The sequence below is a fragment of the Beta vulgaris genome, chromosome 9 (genome assembly GCF_026745355.1).
Source record: "Beta vulgaris subsp. vulgaris cultivar EL10 chromosome 9, EL10.2, whole genome shotgun sequence".
NCBI lineage: Eukaryota > Viridiplantae > Streptophyta > Magnoliopsida > Caryophyllales > Amaranthaceae > Beta > Beta vulgaris.
The window spans coordinates 45,766,727-45,793,932 of record NC_079210.1 but is presented as its reverse complement, the minus strand read 5'-3'; the positions used below and the strand labels follow the sequence as shown (position 1 = coordinate 45,793,932).

The window sequence follows — 27,206 nt, the reverse complement described above, 5'->3', positions numbered from 1 at the left end:
TAATTTCTTTTTTGTTTTTTCTTTAATCTCTCAAGCCCTCTAGATGATTTTGGCTCTTATACCATGTTGAATATCTAGGAACAAACAAGAAGAAAAGAGACTAGTGCAGCAAATAAAAGATAATAATGGACTTGCATTACAAATTGAACTGCATACTTACTGTTAAGCAAGGCAAAAACTAAGGCCTATTATTAAAGGCTTACATCCTAACAACATTAACTAGAAAATGGCATAATAAAAGGAGAACATGGGTAAACATGACCCCACGGCAATTGTGCACGACTCCTAACTCCTAACAAACTATCAAGTATATTGCTCCATAATCTAATTTAGTTAACAACTAATAAATCACTAACATTTGGAAGATAATTAAGCCAACTTTGAAGCATAATTGACTGTTAGTCAACAATATATGCTAATACAAATACATAGGTGTAATATTTTATTTATATTGTAATCATAGAGTCTGGTCTCCATATAATAATATATATACATTCAAATCCTTCACTTAATCCTCTTCCAATCATAGTATATTGCGCAGGTTTGGAATCAAATTTCCTATTAATAGTCAACTTGCACTACTTGCTTTGGTGGCCTTCTTGTCAAAGCTCTAATAATAGGTTTACTCTTTTCCGAAATCTTAATGATGATTAAGAACATAAAACGATATAAAACCACCATACCTAGTAGTATACCAAGATTGATCCATTTTGAATAACCTGCATCATCAACTTGCCATTTATTTTTGAGAATTGTAACTCCTGAGGTCATATGTAAACTTGATCCTTTCTTAGTAGGGAATTCCAACCCTTCAAATTCATTCTTAAACAGTCCTTGAAATGCGTATTTGTGGAATGAAATGTGGTAGAGAGGATATCGCCAAAAAATATTTGGTAGTTGGTTAGGCAATCGGAAAAATCCTCCGGCTAACATCATGAAGCCTTGAACTCCAGCTCCAGTGATGATTCCCATAAGAAAATTGGGTACTAAACTTGCTACAATCATCATTAGGCTTTCAACCAACAACATGCAAGCGAAGAGAACTAGTATGAAATATGTGAAGTTTGGGAATTCCCTTTGAAGCCCAGGTAAGAAGTAAACGATTGCTCCAGGAATGAGGGCAACTAGAAGAAGAAATGGCACAGAAGAAAGTGTATTTCCCACAACAAAGGAAGTTGTACTATAGTGCCCATTTAGCCTTTCTCGTTTAAAAACCTGAAACAAACAAAACATGCGAATTTATCCTATCCGTTTCTTAATACATACAACATTTGATAAATGGCATATGAATTGATGAGGAGGAAAGAGAGCAAAACATAATTTATGTGCTTAAATAATAAAATAAAGCTTTCCTTGTATAAGAGTTTGCTCGAAAGAGAGATAGATATTGCAAGTATTACGAAAGATCCTAAATAGAAATATGTTGTAAATATTAAAAAACAAGTGTAGTACAATATAATAAAGCCGGTGTTTCTAACTCATCAAGGTTTCCTACAATTTTCTTTTAATCAGCTTTGCTCTACATTTTGTCTTTTTAGTCCGAAACTGATTTTAGAAATAACTAATATTAAAGTGGTAGATCTTTTAGATGTTTTTATTATTTATATCTAATATCTTCAAGACTTTAGCGCGAGGCTTATTTATTCGAGCTGTTGAAATTATTTTTACTAATCAAAACTTATTTTAGTGATTGAAAGTGCATATTACTAATTAAAATTGAAGGTTACGTACTAATAAAAATGATTATATTTTTGCAATAATTCTCTAGTTTTTTCCCTTACGTGTCTACCAAACAAAAATGAGTTCCCCTTAAAGAACAATAAAATAATGAGTTTAACCTAATTTTTGCTCATTAGAATAGATTTTTACCAAATATATTAATGTTTGGGATCTTCTATAAGTTATCCATATAATTTAACGTCTTCTATTTTGTAACCCCAATGTTTATTACCTGATTTTTTTTGTTCTATGTTGTACCTCCACAATTCTACATTACGTCGATGTTAAGTTTTTTATTTATTTTTCTTAATTTTAGTTTTGTCTTGTTGCTTTAGAGTGGCCAACCAGTTTATAACCGTAGAATTTCTATGATTCTCCCCCTTTCTAATGCATGTAAGATTAACTAAAAAAGAAGCTAAAAGGAAAACTTAATGTTCACTTAACGAATGAATACACCATTAAATTTAAAAGCAATTTCTATTTGTTTTTGCAGGCATCGTGTACATATAATATCTGTTTATATTCTCCCAACTTCCAAACATGAAAATAGAGCAATTTTTGTCCAAAAATTAGATCAATAAGCTAACTGACTGATGGTTGACTCTATTATTTTACTTTCTAAAGTAGTATATTGGTTAAGAACTTATGTTGAGCTATGTAAAATTTTAGAAAGAAAAGAAAATGAGGAAGTAGTCATATGACAACTTTGTTACACTAAGGGCCTATTTGCTTCGGTATAAAACAGCTAAATTGAACTGAACTGAACTGAATTGAACTGAACTGAACTGAAAATAAGTAGGGGAGAACAGGCCTAAGTAATACCTTCATATCTTCAACAAAAGAAGGAAATCCACCAATCGTCATAAAAGTCAAGTATGAAGCCACAAACATAAGCAAGGATCCTCTATCCTGAAATCAGACAAAATTTCACTTATTATTCGTACAGTCTGCACAAAAAAAATTATTTAGTTGCTAGGAGAAATGGAAGTATATAGTTGTGAATTTTTTTGATTGATACAACAAACGCAACTTTAGTTTCCACAAAATCAGAGGATATTGTCTATGAATTAAACTGTTTCTAAATAAATGAGAAGTTTTATTTCACATGCATGATCAACCAAACAATTTTATCCATTTCATATGTATATAGGAGAAATATACTTAAATAGGAAAAATAATTATTAGAAAGTCCTCCCCCCGGTTTTTGAAAATCTACTAGCTTTTTTTTTAAAAGATCTACTCATCATGTTTTATTCTTTATCTAGCAAAAATATACAATAATTTAATCATCCTTAACTTGACACACCCTCTCGCTTTTCCATATACTCTCGATCTCCGTTAAAATATATAATAAACTCACACTTTTTCTTCATAAGAAAATTAAAAATAAAAAAACCAAATTAACTCACTTTTTACACTCTCTTCAATTTACCTTAAAATGTGTATCTATATTAATCGGGTAGATTAAAAAAACAGAGGGAGAATAGCTTCTTATATTTATTAGAGTAATATTGTATGTAAAAGGATAGTAGAGACTTTACTGGTCTTAGGCCTGATTAGGTTAACCCTGACATTCAATATATATAGTGTTTACAATACAGGCTCTGTTTGGCATTTATAGCTGAAAATAAACTGAAACTGATAAATTAACTGAAACTGATAAGATAAAGTTAAAACTAATAAGGTGCTAGAACTGATAAGGTAACCAATTAGTTTAACTGTTTGGCAAAATTAGTTGATTAAGTTAATAAATTATTTTAGCAAAATTAGTTGTTGTCAAAATTTTAGAAAGATTTTTCAAATTTCAGTCACCTGATTTTGAAAAGGTAAATTTTTTAACTTATCATTTAAATCATTTTAGCCACCTGAAATTTTATTTTAGGTGCTCCCCAAACACTACGGATCATTTTATCACCTAAAATATGTTAGCACTTTATCATTTAAGGTAGCTAAAATACTTTCCCGAGCAACTATTACTCTAATAATATTCAACAAACTGGTCCACGGATTATGCAAGTGAAAAGGGTGAAAAATTTGTTACCTGAATTGAGCTTTTACTAAGACCTATATCATAGAAGAGGGTGCCTAATCCAAGCCCCAATATGATGTAGATAGCAAGTCGCAGCCAATAATAACCCCAATCGCGGGACATGTTGACAAAGGATCTTCTAGTTAGAACTTGGCATTGGATTAAGAAACTAGCTCGCTTTCTTCCAATCTCTAATCTTTCGCCTTTCTATATATAAAAATTAAGATGATATATAATCAGGATATTAGTATTTGTTAGTCTTATAATATCTTGTTGAATAATAATATATGGCACAAGCGATCATTAATTACTAATTACCGATTTGCATATTGTACTAATTACATCTTCGATTTGTTGGTAATTCTCAGATGACTTGTATGAGTTTACCAAAATGTCGACGATTTCCTCTGTTGATTTCTTGATGGATCGGCCTTGTTCTATGCCCTAGTAGGAAATTAGGAACCACAGCTAATCAAATTATGGTGGAAAATATAGCATTTACAAAGAGTAATTTACCATGATAAAAGAAGAATAATTATTTGTACCTCGTCAAAATCTTTGTTTATCATTTGAAGGAAGAAATCTGAAGGATTTTGCTGAGATGGGCATGGAAAACCATTTGATGTAAAGAACTACATCAAAATTCAAAACACTATTGGTAAGTAAGATTACACAAGTATAAGTTTAATTCGAAGTTGCTAAAACAAACTCATCCTACATACATAAGCTCTATGCGTGAATATTTACTTAACGTTGGTTTGTAGAGGAAATAGATGCCTTCAAAAGCACAATTTTATGTACTCGTGTAAAGGAATTTTAACCACATACGATATAAGTTAGATAGATATTTATTTTGGCCCTATTTGATAAATAAAGTTTAGAGTTCAGCTATTAGAGTTTAGAGTTTACGGTTAGAGTTTTTACTTTTTGTTCAGCAAATTTGAGGGCTGATTTTATAACTTTTTTTTTTGTAAATATATTTGGTAACAATTAACTGATTGCTAAAAGCTTATTGACATTTGTTTGTATGAAATGACATTCATAAACATTTTAATACATGTGTAGTATTATTATTAGAAGCAAAAAAGTAATTGAACATATTTTTACCTATTCCTCTAAAGAAAAAGCCCATATTATGACCTTTTTCATTTTGAGAGTTTTTATTCTAAAACTCTCTCTAAAACTCTCTTTTACCGACGACCTCTTTTAAAATTTAGTGGTATAAATTGGCTGAACAACCAACAACTGACCTCAAGTGCTCCCCGAGCAGGACCAAAATATACTGTTTTACCAGCAGATAGAAGACACAGATTATCAAATAGCCCAAAAACTTGGCTACTAGGTTGGTGTATGGATGCAATAATCGTCCTTCCATTTTTCCTATCATTGCTTGCAATTCTACTCATAACATGGAATGAAGCTGCACTATCAAGCCCACTTGTTGGTTCATCAAGGAAAAGAAGCTTAGGTTGAGTTAATATCTCAACGCATATACTAAGTCTCCTCTTTTGTCCACCACTCAAGCCTTTAACACCCCATCCTCCAACTCTTGTGTCGATTGAATCTTGCAAACCCATCTCTTTTATGCAATCATCTGCCCTCTTTCGCTTCTCGGATTTCGACATTGATGATGGTAACTGGAGCTCGCTTGAGTAATACACAATTTCTTTCACTGTTAAAGTTGTAATCAATATATCATCTTGTGTCACGTAAGCCTGTTATTCATAAACATGCAATGGGAGCAAGTTAACCTGGATATTTTACTAAAAGTTATGATACTAGTTGAGATAATGAAAGAATAGTATCAGTGATCCTATGTATTCGGGGAAATTGATGGCACGTACCGATGTACCATATGCAAGAGCTTGTTCACAACCATTAATGAGTATGTGCCCATTTGTGTTTAAATCTAGTCTTCCTGCAATCAGAAACTTAAATTATACAGCAATTGTTATCAAACAGTTTATGAGTTAATTAGTCTTGCGTGTAGCTAGTCCACACTAATATTATTGTGAACCAAAGACTCCCACATGATATAACTATACTTTTTTTTATATACGGTAATCTTTTAAAATCTTAAGTTAAATTAATCTATTATTATCTAACATATTGACAAATATTTTTATAAGCTAACACTTCTTACATTAGTTTATAATAATGAAATTTTCATTTTATATTAATAACATAGTACTCTTTTTTTAATCACACATATATAGCTACCTTTTACAACAATTTAACATTTAAAGAATCACTCGACAAATGTAAAAAAGGAGAAACTATTTTGGCCGTCAATGAGAAAAAAAAAAACAAAAGAGTGGATTAGCAATCTTAGGGGCCGTTCGGTATTATTTTGGTTTTCTGTATTTTGATTTTTTAATTTTCAAAGTCATATGATAAATGTGCTATAATAAATAAAAAATTAGTTAAATTTATTGGGAATATGATGATTCTGAAAACTGACAACTAAAAAGTGAAAACCACTTTTTCTGTTTCATGTTTTGGTTTTTACTTTTTTTAAAAAAAAATTGAAAACTGAAAACAAAAAACGATAACAAACGAGCCCTTAATTTTTTATGGGATGTGCTATATACAGCAAAAAAAAAGGTTAAATACAGCAAAACATATTAAAAGACTAACCTATCCTTGGGGCGGTCATCTATGACAGATGACTCCCTTAAGGGGGGGTCATTTATGATGAATGACCCCACTTTGGGGGGGTCATCTATGACAAATGACCTCTCTAAGAGCATCCACAATAAAGAGGAGGTCCTCTTCCTCTTATATTTTCTCTCTCCTTTTCTCCTCTTGGCACCTCATTTTCTCTTTCCTCCACCTCATTTCCCACTAACTCATCCTCTTCCTTTTAACATCTCCATATATTTTTCTACAACAAAGAGGATCCTCTTTTTCTTACTTTACACATACCCCACAATGTATTCTCTAATTTATTTTGATAATTATAGTTTTGATGGTATGTTTCATATTATTAATCTGTGTATAATTAAAATTAATTAATGTCATCTTTAACTACTACGCTTGTATAAGTTTGTAATCCGTAAAGAAAGAGAGAAATGTGGTAAAAAAAAAAAAGTGTGTCAAACTATGGTAAAATTGGACTCTATTTATAGAGAAAAATAAAACATGTCCAATAGTATATTTATTATATAAAATTTTGAATCTAAATTATTTTTATAATTGTTGCTAAAATTAGTGACCCTTTGAGAAAGATAATATCCAACCAAAACTTAAACAAATATCAAGTGGGCCCACAACAGAAAAAAAAATTCAGCATTTTTTGGTGAAACGCAGCAAACAAGGGGAAGGAGCTGCGTTTTGCAACTGACTCATCACCCTCTTCGGCACAAGGGCGGAGGCTCCATTTCCTCTACAAAAAGAGGATTTCCTTCAATCCTCTTGCTAAGAGGATCCTCTTAGCAAGGTCTACAATGGAGAGGAGCTCCTTTTTGAGGAGAGAGAGAGTTAAAAGGAGATGAGATCCTCTTTGTTGTGGATGCTCTAAGGGGGGGTCATCTATGATAATATAAAATATGACTTACGCGGTAAAGAAAAAAGTGTTTGTGGTGGGTGAAATTATATTCTCAAATTTGCTATGAGGTGAGTAATAATTGTGCAATTATATTATTAAAAAAAATTTGAACTAACCAGGATTAAGTTAGCATAATTTTAGATGTTATATTTAGCCTTCTTTTTTTGCTGTATATAACACTTATGTTTTTTTATTTCGCTTTTAAGGATGCTCTTAATAATTTCACTATTCCATATATATGTGGGAGATGGGAATGCCCTTTTTCCCCTTTGAGAAAATACAACACAGATGATATTAGTGTTTTACCTGCTAAAGCGTCAAGAAGAGTAGATTTGCCACAGCCAGAAGGACCCATAATGGCTAAAACCTGACCAGGGTAAGCATAACCAGTTACATCTTGAAGTATATTTTTGGTAAACTTAGCTTCTTTATCAGAAACTGTAACGCACAAATCTTGCCATGTCAAACACACACCATTATCATCTCCAAATATTGGGATGTTCGTTTCGTTTGTATTTTCTAGATCGATGGGACTTTCTACATCTAAAACTGATATATGGTGTGAAGAAGCCATGAAGGAGAGAGAATACGAGTACTCTTATGCTTTTTAGTTAGTATAGTGATATTTGTTTGGTTGAATTATTGAATACCCCTTTGGCCGCATATTTATAGGACGTATACTTGTAGTACTGTAGCCGGCAAGCCATAAATAATTGTCCTACCATACTAGATTTTTTTTTGCCAACACTACCATACTAGATTACTCCTATGGAGTAGTATTTAGTATTCATGTGCTCGTCGAACTTGTTAGTTGTTAGTAATTGATTATTAAGTACTCTCATGTTCCTGTTTGATCACGAGTGAGTATTTCGGGACGATGTCCCGAGTTATTATTTTTTGTTATTTTTGTATGGTGAGGAAAAATTATCGTCATGACATGATAAATAACTGTATGTATTTTGAAAAATAAACTCTAAAAGTATGAAAAGTATGAAAATGAAAACAGTAACTTGACTTTCTACGAAAAATTGACCGAACTAAGAAATTATATCTATAATAGTCTCTTGTTATTACCATTAAAGTGTTGTGTATTTAACTACTTGTATAAGTATGCTTTTATTAAGATATGGTTATAAGATATGATTGTATTTTATTTTAAAATAGTAAACATTGATGTAATGTTGGATTCATGGTTACTCCCACTTTTCATTTAGAGGTCATGAGTTCGATACATTGTAACTAGATACCTTGTACAGTTGTACCTACACAATGTTACTTTTTAGTTGAGAGGTTTCCATTGAAATAGAGCATTTTTATTAGCACCTTAGAGGAGGTGTCACGTGGCACGTAGATAAGAATGTCTATGTGCCATGTGACACTCTCCTCTAAGACTTTAATGCATATGGACTATTTTCATGCAAAACGACCTCTCAAATAAAAAAATAATGGTTTGTGGTTAGAAGGTATCGAACACGTGACCTTTGAAAGGAAAAGTGAGAGCTTAACCATTGATCCAACATAACATCATTGATTAATATTTTAAAATAAATTATAATAAGGTCTTGTAATTATTTCTCATTAAAAGACTATACAAGTAGTTAGATACTTAACACATTAATGATAATGATAATAGACTGCAGTGGTCAATTTTTTCCTCACAAGACAAAAATTTAAGAAAAGATTCAACCCGGAGCATCGCCCGGACACTCACTAGTTTAATTTAATACTCGAAATTTGGGGATGTCCCATAGTGTTCGTAACATTTTCATTTCCAAGATTCAGATTTATTGCACTCAGGATGGTTAAACATCGTCCCTAAATTACTTAAAATCGTCCCAACTCCTCTTTAAAAGTATTACTATTATACCCTTACGATATTTTTTTTTGATTTTTTACTCCAACTTCACTCCTCCTCTAATTCATATTCTCTCTCATCTTCGTCACCACCACCGACGATCAATACCGACGAGCACCACTAACGAACACAAAGTTCCGACGAGGTAAATTTTTTTAATGTATTCCATGGGACACAACGTGTGGCCTGGACGTTGTGTCCATGGATGCAACGTCCAGAGGCCACACGTTAGCCCATAGAATTCGTTAAAAAAATGACCTTGCCGGAAAAAGAAATTACGTCATCGGAAGACATTATTGTCGTCGGTGGATTGGAGGTAGTGATTGATGGTTAGTGATTTTAGGCAGTGGTGGAGAGACAGTTTTAAAAGCAGTCAAGGATATAATGGTACATTTACATGATAGTTGGGACGGTTTTAAGTAATTTCAGGACAATGAATAGAAGTTCAGATATTTATACTCCCTCTGTCATTATATAATATGGATTAAAAAAGACACGAGTAGTGTTTGCCTTGAGGACAATTTCTCTCTTAACTGCCCAAGAATATAATTAACTAGCTACACTTGGACCATATCTTATATATTATAAATAAGTAGACACATATATATACATGTGGGATCTTGTTCGATTCGTCTCCATATTATGTATTTCAATATATTAACTTTTAATAATTTTTATCCTTTCCATGAATTAAGAGATATTCATGTTCGAAGAATTGCATTGGCTAACTTGCCTATGGTTTAGTTGAAATGTTGTTGTATATTTTTAGATTATCGAGAGGCGTAGATCTTTAAAATAATAATGGTAAATTTACCAAATATATATCCTTGAAATGTTAAATTAAATTGTATATATATATTGATGGGATGAATAAAGTGTTTGTTACTTTGGTATTTTACATTAGTCCTCTTTGTGGCTCCCTATACATCAAAATGAAAACATTATGGGATATATTCACCCCTAATTATATACTCCCCCCGTTTCATTTTAATCTACACACTTACACTTTTTACGCATACCAATGCAAAACTTTGAGAACATAAATATTTAGTTTTGTATTTGTAAAAATTATAAAAAGTACATATTAATAAAATACATGTTATGATGAATCTAACAAAATCCCACATGACTATATTTTCATCTGCGTATAAATCACAAATAATGGTCAAAGTGAAATTTGTGAATAGTATAAAATATCAAAGTGTAACAATTAAAATGAAACGGAGGGAGTAATTCATAACACCAAAAAAAAATTAGTCAACTACATTGCTAAGTTGTGCTTTGTTTTGTCAAAAAATAAAAGATAAAATTTATGCTATAAACTTTAGGTTTTCATTTTAGGGTTTGTTCATTATCATTGCTAAATAAGATCAATTTTAGTATTAAAACTTTTAAAGTTATATAAAAATTGCATGATAAGTCAAAGTCTAGTTATACTTGTATCAAACTCGTTTTTATTGAAAACAGACAGTGAAATGTTGAAAAAAAAATTATGGTTCCATATGTTATTTTTGTTATGAAAATATATAATATTAATTAATAAAATAAATTAATTTGTATGTGAATGAAAGTAAAAAATTTGTTCCTTTTGACTTTTTCTTATTCACAATGGAATAGTTACCATTAAATTTTTTTATGTACTCCTTTCTTGCAGACTTGCTACATTTGTTTTTTGAAGGTCAAAAATCATAATTTTCACCACCTTTATTCGGTAGTATATGAGTGATAATATTATAATACAATATATTATTGGATGTGTCTCAATGTTTATTTTTAATAATTTATATCAAATCTTAATAATTTTTAATAAAGAAATACATAAGGATGTTGAAAGTTGATCTTGGAGCTAATGAAAAATGCAATATACTCTCTCCGTTTCCTAAAGATATTCCCTCTTTCTGTTTAAGTGTGTTATCAAAAGATCTTCCATCTTTTACTTTATTCCTTATTTGAAATTTTTTTCTCCCTTTTTACCCCTCATGTTCCTATCATATGGTCTATCATGACATTATTAATTCAATTTTATTACCTTTCTCTCTCCTACTTTAACACCTCTTTATTTGTTTATTTATTTGAACCCCTTTAATTTCTCTCTCCTACTTTACTCACCTCACACCTCACACCTCACACCACACACCACACACCACACACCACACACAAATAGATCCTCCTTAGTATCTGTAGGAACAGTAACAAGAAAGATCTTTAGGAAACGGATGGAGTAGCAAGTATTAGGATAACGAAGAAAAGCTAGATCTTATGTGAAATATGACTACAAATATCAATTATGGGTTTTTACTTTAATAATTAAAGTCGAACTTTCCACTATAACTTATTATTTATTGGTTACTATAATTACCCAAATGTAGTACACAATATAGTCGGTCAAGTAGTATTTGGTCATTTGACGAGATTTTTACCTTAAAATTTTGAGATTTTGGATTCGAATCTTATCATGTGTAGGTATTTAGGTATAGAAATTCCCTCATATCTCCCCTCTATTTTCAAACACCAAACTCAAGCGTGACCGATAAAAAATTGTAAAATCTAGACGGAATCATTCTTTCGGCCATTAAAAACCTATGTAGGTAATTATAAGTAGAGTTTTTTGCGGGGATATACCAGCCACCAGGGTAATAGACTAATAGGGGCATTTTGTGGGATATACCTCACTAATTTTTTTTTATCGGGATATACCAACCTAAATTTAACTTTGTTAAAAGGTACCAAAAATACTATTTTTGGCGAAAAAGTCAAATTTTCAACCCTTGACTTGCTTAATTACTCTTTATATAGAGTGTGACATTCAATTGCTTCTATTACATTCATTTTCCTCCAATTTCCTCATTGTCACTTTGTGGCTCACTCGCAAATTCCTACCAAGTCAAAGGCCGAAAATTTGACTTTTTCGGCGAAAATAGTACTTTTGATACCGTTTAACAAAACTTAAATTTAAGTTGGTATATCTCAAAAAAAGTTAATGAAATATTATCTCCATAAAATGCTATATTACTTCGATGTATCCCTGAAAAAAACTTTTATAACCTTAGCATCTGTGACAGTCTGCTGACAAACTAAAATGAAATTTGGTAACGGACAAAGAGTTGCTTTCTAAGCTCTAACTGCAGAAAAGTTCTAGTGGTCTAGATGACTAGATATTAAATTTGAGGTGATTTGTACCAATTTGTGGTGGGTCTGGAGTCTGGACACGTTGAGTCGTTGAGAAACGATGTAAATGTGTTACAGAGAAAAAATAACCCAATGATGCAACACGCAACGAAATTGTGGTGAGTGGTGAACGGTTGACTAGTGGCTGTCGGCTGATCGGCAAGCTAATTCGCTAAGAGCATCCTTATTCATGATTGAGAATAAAGATCAAGTTGATGATCATGAAAAAAGTGTTCTTAATCACAATTGAAAAAAAGATTGTGAGGTGAGTGAGAGTGATTGGGAGAAAAAAAATGCATGGGGTGAGTGAAATGATGAATAAGATTGTAGGATGAGAGTGCCAAGTGTCACATTTTGACTGGATTTTAAAATATAGTAATTGTTATAAAATTTGCAACGATTTTATTTTAGAAAATACAAAGTGAAAAAAAATAAAAAAAATACCAATAGCTCTATTTTAATGAGATCCATAAATAGAGACCCATTTTGCTATATTTTCGATAAAAAAAAAATCCAGCTATTTATTAATTTCCTCTAATTTTGCTTATTTTATATGAAATATTTTTCATTTTTATATTTCAAAAAAATAAAAAGTAAAGAATAAGAGAGAGAAAAATAGTTGGATGGGTCAAAAAGTAAGAAAGAAAGAGGAAAAATTAGTTGGGATGATTTTTTTTGTTGTTCATGGTTAAGAGGATATGTGGGAAAAGATTGTAAGATGTTATTTTTTAGAGAGAGAAAGTTAGAGAGAGAGTGGGATGATCTTTATTTAAGATCATGAATAATGGTGCTCTAAGCCATGCAATGAGAAAGATTGAACAACTAATCCTTTTATGCACGAAAATGTTGATTGAGTGCGAATTCCTGCATTCAAGGCAATATCCAATACTTCCCCGTTCCATTTTAAATGAAACGTTTGCTTTTTCACGCAACCCAATGCACTTCTTTAGTCATTAATATCTTTAGTTGTGTATGTGTAAAAAATATAAAAAAGTTATAATTTGATAGTATGCATCGAGACGAATCTAACAAGATCCCACTTGACTATGTTTTTCTTTATATAATAGCGATAAATTGGAGTCAAAATTGATCAATGAATAGTATCATTTCACCCAATGTTTCATTTAAAACAGAACAGAGGAAGTATAATTTTTCTCTGAACTTGTCAATTTGGAATATGGACTTCAACCAATTAAGTAATTGTGTAGGAACGATATTTTACTATAATGAGAAAAGGCAACCTGCAAGTTCAAGAATAGAAAAAAAATATGTATTTCTCATATTTCTTTTCTTTTTCTTGGATTAAACAAAAGGATTTGCAAATAAAAACGCTAATGCTACAACCAATCCATAAATTGTTTTAAAGCTTTCATATACTTCCTACTACCTAGCTAGCTCCATTCCTAAATAGTATTTACATAATTACATTTATACTTTTTATGTATGTGAGTATGTCGCGTCGATGCACTACTTTTAGCCTTTATATCTCTAATTTTGTATTTGTAAAAAATATAAAAAGTCGATATTATAAAAATACATATCGAGACGAATCAAACAAGATCACATAGGGTCGTCTCAAACAATATAGAGACCATGTGCTAGTTTTTAAATTAGCTCTTACTTTTAAAATTTTGTTAACCTCTATCCCTTGTATAAAAGCACCAAAATAAAATATTATCGATTAGTAAAACATATAATAAATTAATATTTTGAAAATACATATTAAGACTAATTCAATCATATCTCTATTATATAAGGCAAGAGAGGAGATGTGGTGTCCCTATTTAAAATGACTATAATACCCTCTAATAATTTAAAACAACGTTTTCTTTTAAAAAAAATTACAAAATGACAATCAATGCAACTTGCCATATAAGTGAGTCAAAAACGAAATATGCAGTCACCATTAATAACTTGATAAAAATAGATTGACACAATCAATTCACGAAATTATTTAGAATCTTCAATAAAAAAAAAGTTAGTGATATATCGTGACAACGTAATATTTCGTATTTACAAAGTTCAAACAATATGGTTTAATTTATTAACATTTATAATCGCTAAAGAATTATACTAAAGTCGCTGATAAGGAACTATTAAATCGTCGACCAAATTTTTCAGTGACGCTATTGAACAGTTAAAAATCGATTACCTTCAATTTAAAAAGATAATAACATGTATGAAATAACCTCAATAATTACATCACTACCAAAATAATTTTAGATAAAAATAATGTCCATTCGTTTATATAGTTGCATAAGGTTGTTGACGCACGCATCACATGCATATGCGACTAGTATTATATATGATAGCAATTGTATTAGGTAGTATTAATAATGATATTTAGATTGTTTGATAAAAAATTAAAGGAAATTAAATCCAAAACTACTGAAGTACTCAAGTTCATCTTGTTTACCAACCAAAAGACGAGAATTAAAGATAAACAAAGCCTGACAACTACAACGAAATTAAAAAGCACAGGAAACCAACTAAAATCAAAGAAACTCAAATAAAACAAGACATCCACAACTAACAACAAAATTGAATGGTAAACCGTAAACCAATGGCCAAAGATTATAGTTATACTCAAGTGGAAGCTCCAATGTGAAGATCTAATTTTTTTCCTCTATAAAAAAAGATTGGAAAATTGAGATGGTTGAAGAAAATGTTGAGATGAGGTAGTATTACATATTGTGAACAATTTTTGGCCATTTGACACGCAAAAACTAAGTAGTTTGGTTGAGGAAAACATGCAGAACACTTTCTTTCAATCAGATTTAAGCGAAGAAGACGGATGTTTAACGAAATTTTGATAACAACAAGAAAGTTGATGAGAGATTAGAGGAATGGAAAATTAAAGGTTGTAGAATAATTAAAGAAAGTTGAGAGAGAGAATATGAGAAAGAATTAAAGATCGAAGTAATGAATATTTGATTATTTGCAATCTTTGCTTCCCGTCATGTATACAAAGTTTTGCTAAAGAAACTCAGTTGATTTATTTTTTTTTAAAAAAGTTGATTTTAAAAAAAGTTGATCCATTGGTTTGTGTGGAAAAAATTGTGCAGATCAAAAGGGAAAGGTGAGTTAGGTTTTCGTAATATACTAATATGAAATTGTTTGATTGGGCTCTATTATTGGAAAAAACAAGCATAGCGTCTTGCATTTGGTTGATGTTATGGTTTATTAGTTAATAGTTATGCGTTTTAGTTTATTTAGTTAACATATTTATTAAATATTTGCATAATTTTTGCGATTGGTTAACATTTTTTATAGTTTACTCATCAAATTCGTCGTTGAAAATTTCCATTCTTCAAATTAAACCACTGGTTACTTTTATTGATTTATATAATAATTCCCATGATTGAATTTCCATGTTGTGGCCAGAGAATGGAGGAGGAAAATAATGCAGGTTTAACAGCGTCTCAATTGGAGTAGATAAGAAGTAGAGAATCATTTACGCGTGGTACTGAAATTAGAGTAAAAATGCGTATAATATGTTGTCTATGATTATAACTAATATACTCTTTTAACACTTAACTAATACTACCTCCTTTTTTTTAATTGTTACACTTTGACATTTTGACACTATATATTCACAAATTGCACTTTGACCCTAGTTTGTGATTTATACGTGAATAAAAAACGTAGTCATGTGAGATATTGTTAGTTTGGTCCTAATATGTATTTTATTAATATGTACTTTTTATAATTTTTGCAAATACAAAACTAGAGATATAAATCCTAAAAATTTTACATTGGCATGCGTGAAAAGTGCAGTGTAACAATTAAAAAGAAACGGATGGAGTATAATTCAATGCTTAACTTATATACTTCAGCGCCTAACTACTTCATTCAGAAGATATTTAAGGTTTAGTATAACTAATAGGTCCAAGCGCTTAATTAATTCTGTTGTTGGCCTAGTTTGATGCACATGTGTGATGTCATCATGACATCAACTAGTCTCACGTTAACACTATCATGAGACCGTCTATTTTAAAACGAACTCAAAATTATAAGTAACCTCTATTATATATTGATCAGGTACATGCCTAAAATAAGTAATCCCTACCAAGTAAGTATTGGCCCAGTGGTGATGGCCCATGAGAACTCAAAATTGGTAGGACGAACCCGTGTTCAAATCCCCGCAACACCCTTGGGAGAGGAATGAAACCTAACCACCCCGAAATTGGCCTCGATCCGAATGTAACCCAAAAGATGAACCGGGTGCAAAAAAAAAAAAAAAAGTAATCCCTATAGAGAAATTAAGTAACTTCAACAATTATCAGTAACCTCTAATATATTGTTAAGAACCCCTCAACTATAGGTGGACTTGCCACACCATAATATTTAGCCTCCCCCAGTAACCCTTAATATATTAGATCTTATAATACGATAATTAACTTTATATGTCATTGGACACTTGAAATATGGTGTGGACCAACTAAATATTTCCATCACACATGTTGAAAACAAAAACAAAAATGTTATTCTCCGAAAGTCCCAAGTCCCGTCAATGCCGTGGACGTAAGAAATCAAGTCTCGCGGCCCAAATAAATTAGGGGTTGCTAAATGACGTCTTAATATTTCTTACTAACATCCTAAATAAAACATTTTTATATCGTATATTTATATTTTGATTTCTTTTCTCTCTTCTTCCCCTTTCTCTATCACCACCACCATTGCAGCACTACCACCAACACCTTAACTCTACAAATTTCAAACATTTAATACTGCTACAAATTGAGTTATCTCATTAACAACAGGAGCACACAAAGAGGGTAATTCCTATGAGACCTTTTTTTTTGGACAGAACTTATGAGACCTCAACCAATATCAATACAAACAACATGAAAAGCATGACTACACTTAGGCAATAATATCAAATCATCCCCTTCCTCAAACTCAGTTAAACAAACAGAACAAGATGGATCACTACCATCAATGAAAAACGATCAATCTTCTTCTACTCCTTTCGTTTCGTTTTAAATGCAGCAAATGAATATTTTGCATCTCACAAAAAATACCATTTTATTATATTTAAAACGAAACGGAGGAATTACTCAAAAGCAATCGCATCAATTAACCATCAATTACAGACCGATTTTTTTAAAAAAAAAACAATGGAGAGGCATCCACCATGGACGCCCCATCACCGGTGGAGGTGTCCTTGGCATGTGTCTCACCATGTGGTGGAGCGTCTACCATGGACGCCTCCACCGGTGGTGGGGAGTCTATAATGTACGCTCCTTTTTTTGAATTTTTTTATAGAAAAATATGGAGAGACCTTCACCATGGACGCCCCACCCAGGGGCGGAGCTACGTTATAACAAGGGGTAGCACGTGCTACCCCTGTTCTTTAAAAAAAAATTGAATTTTTTAATAAAAAAACGCTGAAGCGAAACCCTATGCGTTGTTCTCTCTCTCCATTTTCCTCCTTTCGTCCACTCTCTCTCTTCCGCGCCTCTCTCTCTTCCGCGCCTCTCTATCTCTACAGTCCCTTCCTCTTTCGCTCTCTCTCTCTCTCTCTTCTCTTGGTCTGTTTCTACTCTTAGTCTCTCTCTCTTCGCTGCTGCATGCTGCTCTACCACGACAACGTTTTCCTTCAACTCTTCGCAAACGCTGCTACTCTCAATCTCTGTGTTTGGAGCGTCTTCCTCTGATAGCTTATCTTGGTGCTTTGAACCGCCATTTTGGTGGTTGTCGTTCTCGTGTCTTCTTCGTGTAGTTGTTGGTTTTTTTTTTATCAATTCTTTACTACTTTTTACCTAATTTTACTTGTTGATTATGAATTGTTAGTTTTTGGATTTGTGAGTTGAATGAATTTTATAAATTGGTTTGAAATTGTTAATTTACAAGTTGAAATGCCAATTTGTTTGAATTTATGGTGAATTGTATATAATACACAATTTGTGAATGTTTTAATAATATACAATTGTGATTTTGTGGTTTTGTAATAATATACAATTATGATGTTGTAACTTGTGATTCTTGTAGTCTGTCTATTTGAAAAGTCTTCCTGTGATTTTGTGTTGTTAGTTGTGACTTGTGAGGTTAATTGTTTTGTAGTGTTCTAATTTAGGAACATACTAGTTGGGGTGATAAGTGAAATCTTGTGTTAATTAATTTTATAAATGTATTTTCAGTTATGAAAAGAAAAACAAACGAGGAATTTCATAAAGGAACATAGTAAAAATCAATTTTATTCCAATCCAAGTCTTCTACTCAACTAATTAAACAAACAGATTTGAGAACTAGTTGTTTATAGATATAAATCTTAATGCATTTAATTGTAAATCAGTTTTAGAACTTGGGTATTCGTCATGCATAAGTGTAATTTTCTTTTATTAAAGTACTTATTTGTCATTGATGTTGTGTTGGGTATTCTTTTATTAAAGAACTTATGGGGTGTTTTTTTGCTACCCGATACAATCGCAAAATTATGCTACCCCTCATCTAAAATCCTGGCTCCGCCCCTGGCCCCACCATCAGTGGAGACGTTCATGGCAGGCGCCTCCTTTTTTCTGATTTTTTTTATAAAGAAAATCAAAGATAACAGAGAGAAGAAGGTTAAAGAAGGGTGAGGTGTTGATTAGCAACACCAAAGAATAGCATTGCAAGTTGTAAGATGTTCAGCCATTTGACATGGCTTGTAACTCGCTTTAATGCCCTATGAATGAGATATGCCCCAGTTTATCAAAACAAAAAGGTAGGGTGTGATACTTGTAGTGGTGGTGGTACGACGATGGTGGTGGTGTTTGAACTTTCTAGAGTTAAGGTGGCAGTGGCGGTGTTGGTGCTGGCGGCTCCAATGGTGGTGGTATAAAAATACAGTATAATAATATTATATTTAGAACGCTAGTAAGGAATATTAGGGCGTCAAATAGCAAATTTCTTTTTCTAAGCACGCGATGCGTAATTTTTCAATCGTGATATTTTTACTTTGTAATGTCGAGTAGCTAGTTTTACCTGCTCTATTTTGTATACAATAGATAGAGCGACAATTCATTATAGTAGTTTAAGTTGAATTTCTTTTTTCAATAAATGCTCTATTATTTTGTTCAACTCATTAGAAGTTATTTCAGCAAAACTAAGTACACATCATTTTAGATTAACAAATATAGGCTGAATAAAACAAAATCAAATTAATTAATTAAACAAAGCAAGCACTTGTAATTAATATTTGCAACATAATACTAAAAAATATCCATAAGAATATTGCATAATCAGCACTTTTGTCAAGTTTATCTAATTTGATTAGCTTTGTAAATATATTTTATCTTTATTTATATGTGGAAATCAAATAAAAAAAAGAATTTTTCTTCTCTATTTTTTTGCTTTTTTTAGTCCCATATTTGATTCAAATTTATTTTCTCCATAATTGCAAAAATTACCTTCGTATATTCGTGTTTTTCTTTTGTTTTCTTTTGAATTTTGATTTAGTGTGAGCTATTTTCAATTCTCACTCTTATTTATCTTTTATTGATAGTATAGCTAAAAGTTCAAATGTTGTACGTTGTCTTGATATGACCTTATTATCCTCTATATAATTGACTTGCACAAATTGAAAATTATAAACCCATTAAAATGATCATTTATTTACATGACTATAATGTTATTGCTGATTTTTTAATTTGACAATTTTTCCTTTTGATGGATGATTTTGATATTCTTAATTAATTTGTTATCTTTGTTTGTTTTTTTGTAAATTTTTTAGTCTTTCCTTTTTTTTAAAAAGAACCTAAACTTAATTTATTCTAATTTTACATTTTTAAAATGAAAAATATTTTGATTGATTAATTACCCATTATTATTTTAAAATTTAAAAAAAATTAATGCAATTAAAAAAAATAAGAATATTATAATTATATAATAGGGGGACACCATGCTAATGGATAGTGAATCCCCTGATTAGAGTTAGGATTATCATTAGCAATATATAGTATTACAAACTAGGAAACTTGACTAAGCTACATAAGGAAACTAATGATACCTAAAATAATACAGAATATAATACAGTCTAATACACCCCCGCAGTCGGAGCGGGAGGAGGACAAACGCTCAGGCTGGAACGAAAGCGAGTGAACAAGTGTCGAGGCAAGCCTTTGGTGAAGATATCGGCATACTGATGCTCAGAAGGAACATGTAAGACACGAATGTGACCAACCCGAACTTTTTCGCGAACAAAATGAATATCAAGTTCAACATGTTTAGTTCGCTGATGTTGCACGGGGTTACCAGAAAGGTAAACAACAGAGATGAAGTCGCAGAAGACCATGGTAGCACGGCGAATAGGAAGATGAAGTTTAAGTAACAAGTTACGAATCCAACTGGTCTCGGCAACAGCATTGGCAACACCCCTATACTCGGCTTCGGCACTAGACCGAGAAACAGTAGCTTGTCGCTTGGAAGACCAGGAGACCAGGTTATCACCAAGAAAGACACAGTATCCCGAGGTTGAGCGACGCGAATCAGGACACCCAGCCCAATCAGCATCAGAGTAAGCAGTCAAGGAGTGGGAGGTAGAGACTGAGAGACGAAGCCCATGATGAAGAGTACCTTTGAGATAGCGGAGCACCCGGTTGAGGAAGTGGAAGTGAGGCTCACGAGGTGCATGCATGAAGAGACAAATCTGCTGAACAGCATAGGCAATATCTGGGCGGGTGAAGGTGAGATACTGTAAAGCACCGGCAAGGCTGCGGTACAGAGTGGGATCCTTAACAGGAGGACCATCAGTGGCACTGAGCTTCGAGGTGGTATCAACTGGAGTAGTGACAGAGTTACAACCAGTCATAGAGGCTCGAGCTAATATGTCTTTGGCATACTGTTTCTGGCTCAAAAATAGACCTGTAGAAGTACGAGAAGCAGTAATACCAAGAAAATGATGAAGAGAACCAAGATCAGTCATAGCAAACTCATGAGACAAAGTACCAATGATGCGAGTGAGAAGAGCAGTGCTAGAGGCAGTCAAAATGATATCATCAACATAGAGTAACAGATATGCCATGTCAGTGCCCTGCCGATATATGAAGAGAGATGTATCACTCACACTACTACTGAAACCGTGGGATAAAACAAACGTGGCAAACCGCTGATACCAGGCACGAGGTGCCTGCTTGAGGCCATAGAGGGATTTGCGCAGCTTACACACATGATGAGGCAGTGAAGGGTCAACAAATCCAGGAGGCTGATGCATACAAACGGTTTCCTGCAAGTCACCATGAAGAAAAGCATTCTTGACATCCAACTGATGGATGGGCCAAGAACGTGAAACTGCAAGTCCAAGAACAGTACGGATAGTAGCCGGTTTGACAACCGGACTGAAAGTCTCATCACAATCAAGACCAACCTGCTGATTTTTACCATTACCAACCAACCTGGCCTTATAACGAGCCAAAGAACCATCAGAGTGAAATTTATGACGAAATAACCACAAACTCCGAATAATATGAGCACCAGGGGGCCGCGGAACTAAGTCCCAAGTATTATTATCAATGAGAGCACGATATTCATCCTGCATGGCCTTATTCCAGTTAGAGTCCCGGAGGGCAAAGAGGTGGGATTTGGGTAGGAGAGAGAGGGCTGGTTTGGATGTAATGTGGAGGTCAAGAATGCGGCGGGGGGTAAAGATACCATGTTGGGAGCGGGTGGTCATAGTACGAGGTGGTAGGGTAGGTTTAGGTGGGGGAGGGGGAGGGTTCGGGTGAGGTGAAGGCTGGCGGGGAGGTGGGGAGATGGGGGAGGGTTCGGGTGAGGTGAAGGCTGGCGGGGAGGAGGGGAGATGGAGGGTGGAGGGTTGGTGGTGGGCGGGGGAGGGTTAGAGGTAGGGGGGGAGTGTGGGGGAGTTGGGGTGGAGGCCGAAGGAGGGCTCGGGGCAGGGGAGGGGCTCGGGGCAGGTGAGGGATTCGGAGTAGGAGAGGGGGGAGAGGATGAGGGGGCGGAGGTCGCAACAGTAGAGGGGTAAGAGGTGTGAGAGTGAGTGAGAGGGAATTGAGAAGAGAAGTCGGGATCTAAGAAGGAATAGGAGGAGAGAGAGGGGGATGGAGAAATGAGAGTATGATAGGGAAAGATAGTCTCATCAAATGTGACATGGCGAGACAAGATGACCTTACCTGTGGATAAGTCAAGACATCGATACCCTCGAAAGTTGGACGGGTAGCCCAAGAAAACACATCGAGTGGAACGTGGGGCAAGTTTGTGAGGGCGTTTGGAAGAGAGATTGGGATAATAGAGACAACCAAAGACACGGAGGTGGTCATAGGTGGGGTGTTTGTGATAAAGAATGGAGGTGGGGGAGCGGAAGCGAAGAGATTTGATGGGAAGTATATTGTGGAGGTAAACAGCTGTGTGGAGAGCTTCAATCCAAAAGGAAGATGGAAGTGAAGCATGATAAAGAAGTGAAAGCACGATTTCATTTAAGCGACGTATCATTCTTTCAGCTTTACCATTTTGGGATGAGGTTTGGGGACAAGAGAAGCGAAAAGAGAGACCATTATTTTGAGCAAACTGATGAAACGGGGTGTTATCAAATTCACGACCCAAGTCACATTGGAAAGATTTGACAATTAGATTGAATTGAGTCCGAACATAAGTGTGGAATTGCAAAATTTTAGTAAACGCTTCAGATTTATATTTGAGAGGATAGACCCATACATAATGCGTGAAATCATCAATGAGCACAAGATAATACTTATAACCACTTTTGCTTAAGAGAGGAGATGTCCATAAATCACTGTGAATAATGTCAAAAGGTGCAATAGTGGAAGAAGTAGAATCATAAAAAGAAAGTCGTTTATGTTTACTAATTTGACAAGAGTTGCAAAGATAGGATCCACGTCCTTTATTACATTTTATGCATAAATTAACTCTAAGAAAATCCATAACATTAGGCCCTGGGTGACCAAGACGTTCATGCCACAAATCATGAGAAGAATGAGCGATGTGCGCGGAATGAGATGGATGAGCTGATGAAGTGGAAGAAACATGATATAGGTCCCCTCTACTGTTGGTCCTCATAATGATAGTCCCACTCCGAAGGTCCTTCACAGAAAAACCATTAGGGTCAAATTCAACAGACACATTGTTATCTTTAGTAAACTGACGCACAGAAATGAGGTTTTTAATGATGTGAGGCGTATAAAGGCATTGTTAAGGGTGAGGGAACGGGTGTTTGTATGTATATGGGATGTACCGGAACTAATAACTGGAATAGAGTTACCATTGCCAACATAAATAGAACGAATAGTGCTCAAATTAGAAGAAGGGACAATAGTACCTGAATCCGCAGTCAAGTGAGAAGATGCGCCAGTATCTATGTACCAAGAATCATCAGGTTGGTGCAGGGACATAGCCTAAAAAGCAGCACCAATATCCGTGGGCTCAAGGGCATCATAGTCAGTGAGGTGAGCTTGCCCATAGCTGCGGGTTTGTTGAGGCCGGGCCGAGGAACCACGCCACTGAGGCGCGCGAGGTTGAGGCTGCCATGGAGGAGCCCACCCGGAGTGTGTGGGGTACGGGCAGGGTGGTACAGACCGTAGGGGGCAGGAGGCTGCCACGGCTGATAGTAGGCAGGTGGGTAGGGCGGCACACGAGGCCGCGGCTGGGCAGCAGCAGCAGGTGGGCGTTGCTGCCCACGGTTATTGTGAGTGGTGCGGCGGGCTGGGCGACCAGCACGTGACGGAGGACGCGGTGGGGGGTCAGACCACGGCGCAGTGTCAGGCGGTGGGGACGGTGGCGCCACCAGGGCCGTCGGTGCCGGAGAAAAATTTTCACGCATATTTTTTCTTTGTTGCTCCAATTGAAGCATACTACGCGCCGTTTCAAACGACGGTACTTGTTGGTTGATGAATGAAGCTACCGTATCAAATTCCGGGGGTAAACCCCGAACAAGTTGAAGAACAAGGCGGTTTGCCGTGACGGGGCAATCAACATCAGAAAGTTGATCGGCAAGTTCCTTGAGGCGGTGAAAATAGGCATCAAGATTGGGCATGGATTCAAGTTTAAGAGTGTTGAATTCATGTTCAAGAGTTGCCGCACGAGACCCTTTGTTATTGAGAAATAAATTCTTCAATGCAATCCATGCCGCGTAGGCCGTGGTGTCCGGTTCTAGGATGCGCAGACAAAGGTCGTCAGATATGGATTGGTAAATCCACTGTAATACATGAGAGTCAATTTCCTGCCACGTGGAGAAATCGACATCCGTGGAGGCCGGGGGTGGCGTGCCATCAACATGGTGAAGCACCTTGTAGCCACGAAGGTGGAGTTGGAAAAGTTTGACCCATGAGGAGTAGGTAACCTTTGTGCCGTCGAGAACACGCACCTTGTGCTGGATGTTACTCACGGTGTAGACCGGATGAAGGGGTTTGTGGGGGGCATTACTCGAGGAAGAGTGAACGCCGGGACCGTCGTGGGAGACACGATCGGAACTGGTAGCAGTTTCGCCGGCCATCGCCGAGGCTGATGGTGGGGATGCGGCGGTGTTTTAGGGTAGGGGTGGCGGCGCACGTGGTAGCCGGTGGTTCAGGAAAGAAAGAGGGAGGCAAAAAATAACCTAGCTCTGATTACCATAATGGATAGTGAATCCCCTGATTAGGGTTAGGATTATCATTAGCAATATATAGTATTACAAACTAGGAAACTTGACTAAGCTACATAAGGAAACTAATGATACCTAAAATAATACAGAATATAATACAGTCTAATACATGCGTCCCTCCTTCACTTATAAAATAGAAATTTTTAGGAAATCTGATGAGCGATTTGCTTATTTTTTTTTTATAAAATAGAGAGTGTTTTGAAAAGTTTATTGTGAGAGGAAGCCACATTAATGATACATTATGGAACAAATAGTTCGATTGTGCAAATATTTTAACAAAAGTGTCAAATGATATATGTAAATAGTGCATATATCCAGTACAAATTTGTAGTTTCTCGGGTGGATATGAGCTAAAAAATATTTACTATTTACTCCCTCATCTTTAGTATTTGCAATTGTAATGACTCGAAGATGGTAACTGTTTTTATCTCGATCTAATCACAACCAATTTGAGTTTTAAACTTAATAATGTATAAATTTGACTATTACTATCTTTAACCATTCATTGTTGACGGTTATAGAAAAGATTATACTACTTAAAATACAGATTGAGAAATCCAACTACACTACAAAGTGGTCTATTAGACAATTATCTTGAAACAATTTCAAATATAAATATAGCCTTTACTAGACTTCTTTTGGATTTTTATCCCAAAGATATAATCTTGAAACTTTTCCATTTTAAGTATATATAACTACAAGAAGTGCATTGTGATTAGGAGTGTACTTGCCATTGCCACGCACTTTGCTAATGCCTAAAATTTCCCTCACGCCAACTAATTTATACTCTCTTATTCCTATTTGTCCTAGAATTAATAAGAAAATTAAGCAACTTAAACTATATTCCTATTCCAAATTGTAGTCGGATTAACCAGGTGATCTAGAGTTCGAATCCTAATCGTAGAATAAAAGTCAGCAATTAACAAACTAGCCTATAAATATACAGAGGCCTCCCCTCTACATTCATATCATTACTCTTTGTTTAAGCCCTCCTACTCATAGTCTCATATACACCTGATCTTATCATCATGGCTAAGACATGCAACATCCTCGTTCTACTTCTTCTCTGCCTTTATCTTCTTCCTGTTGTTGTTCCTGCATTAGTTAATATCAACATTCCAGATTCTGAAAAACTGTCCTTTGATCAAATCTACCAGTTTGGTGACTCCTTAAGCGATACCGGCAACCTTGTTCTTGAAAATCCACTAGGAGCACACAATTTTGCCAACTTTCCTTATGGTGTTACCATCCATCATCCTACTGGTCGTTGCTCTGACGGCCTTCTTATCATCGATTATTTCGCTAAATACTTCCATCTTCCACTCCTTAGCCCCTTCCTTGATAAACAGGCCAACTTCACACATGGTCTTAACTTCGCTGTGGCTGGCTCTACCGCTCTTGACTCCGCTAATCTAGCATCTCAAAACGTACTTTCACCTGTTACCAATTCTTCTTTATCTGTTCAGCTTAACTGGTTTAAATCTCATCTTGAATCAACCTGTGGTGATCCTTTAGTATGCGAAAACAAGCTCCGAAGATCAGTGTTCTTCATAGAGACAGGAGGTAACGATTACAATTATGCGTTACTTCAAAGGAAGACTATTGAAGAAGTGAAAGATATGGTGCCTCAAGTGGTTGGAACTATTAAAGAAGCTGTCAGAAAAGTTATCAGTCTTGGTGCAACTCGAGTTGTTGTACCTGGTAACTTTCCTATTGGTTGTTTACCCATCTATCTTTCTGCATTCGAAACAAAGGACACAAATCAGTACGATGATTTGAAGTGTTTGAAGGGATTGAACGAATTCGCCAAGTTTCATAATGATGTCCTGAAACAAGCTCTTAGGGAGATTCGAGCAGAGTATGCTGGCAAGAATGTTGCTGTTGTTTATGCAGACTATTATTCAGGTTTAAGGCGGATTCTTTATAACGCGGATGCTTTTGGGTTCAAGAAAAATGAGGTACACAAAGCATGCTGTGGATCAGGTAACAATGCGTACAATTTTGATTTGATGAAGATGTGCGGAAACAAAGGAGTTCCAGTTTGTCCAAACCATCTCGACTTGTCAGCTGGGATGGAATCCATTTGACTCAAAGAGCTTACATGCGCATGGCTCAAGGCTTGTTTCAGCAAATTATTCCACAAATCTTACAAGTTGTCTGATAGTTTTTTGAAATTTTATTTCATATATAGTTTAAATTACATACTTACATTAGCAATAACAAGTGTTCTTAGGAGGGTTATGTTATTTTTTTTATCCAAGTATTTGTTGAGTTATACTTTTTCAATTGTGCAAGA

The 27,206-nt window shown here is 34.6% G+C and overlaps 2 protein-coding genes across 2 annotated transcripts; one reads left to right on the top strand and one right to left on the bottom strand.

Annotated features, from left to right (window-relative positions):
• Positions 1 to 113: 113 nt before the first annotated feature.
• On the bottom strand, positions 114 to 7,946 carry LOC104904056 (ABC transporter G family member 1). The gene is made up of 8 exons (XM_048636615.2): positions 7,602 to 7,946; positions 5,593 to 5,666; positions 4,999 to 5,463; positions 4,294 to 4,380; positions 4,067 to 4,192; positions 3,761 to 3,955; positions 2,542 to 2,628; positions 114 to 1,215 (listed from the first exon to the last, which is right to left on the bottom strand). Exons 1-8 carry the CDS (start codon positions 7,867 to 7,869, stop codon positions 562 to 564), a joined length of 1,956 nt encoding a protein of 651 aa, XP_048492572.1. The 5' UTR covers positions 7,870 to 7,946; the 3' UTR covers positions 114 to 561.
• Positions 7,947 to 25,938: 17,992 nt separating this feature from the next.
• LOC104904057 (acetylajmalan esterase) lies at positions 25,939 to 26,997 on the top strand. The gene has a single exon (XM_010692232.3). It carries the CDS (start codon positions 25,939 to 25,941, stop codon positions 26,995 to 26,997), a length of 1,059 nt encoding a protein of 352 aa, XP_010690534.2.
• Positions 26,998 to 27,206: the final 209 nt, after the last annotated feature.

Bases quoted from the DNA above. Each gene is read 5' to 3' on its own strand.
- LOC104904056 (XM_048636615.2), bottom strand. From the start codon at position 7,869: ATGGCTTCTTCACACCATATATCAGTTTTAGATGTAGAAAGTCCCATC. The intron at 4,381-4,998 runs GTCAGTTGTTGG...ATTTTGATGTAG, and splicing joins CTGCTCGGGGAGCACTTGAG to TTCTTTACATCAAATGGTTT. The intron at 4,193-4,293 runs GTACAAATAATT...ATTTCCTACTAG, and splicing joins TAAACAAAGATTTTGACGAG to GGCATAGAACAAGGCCGATC.
- LOC104904057 (XM_010692232.3), top strand. From the start codon at position 25,939: ATGGCTAAGACATGCAACATCCTCGTTCTACTTCTTCTCTGCCTTTAT.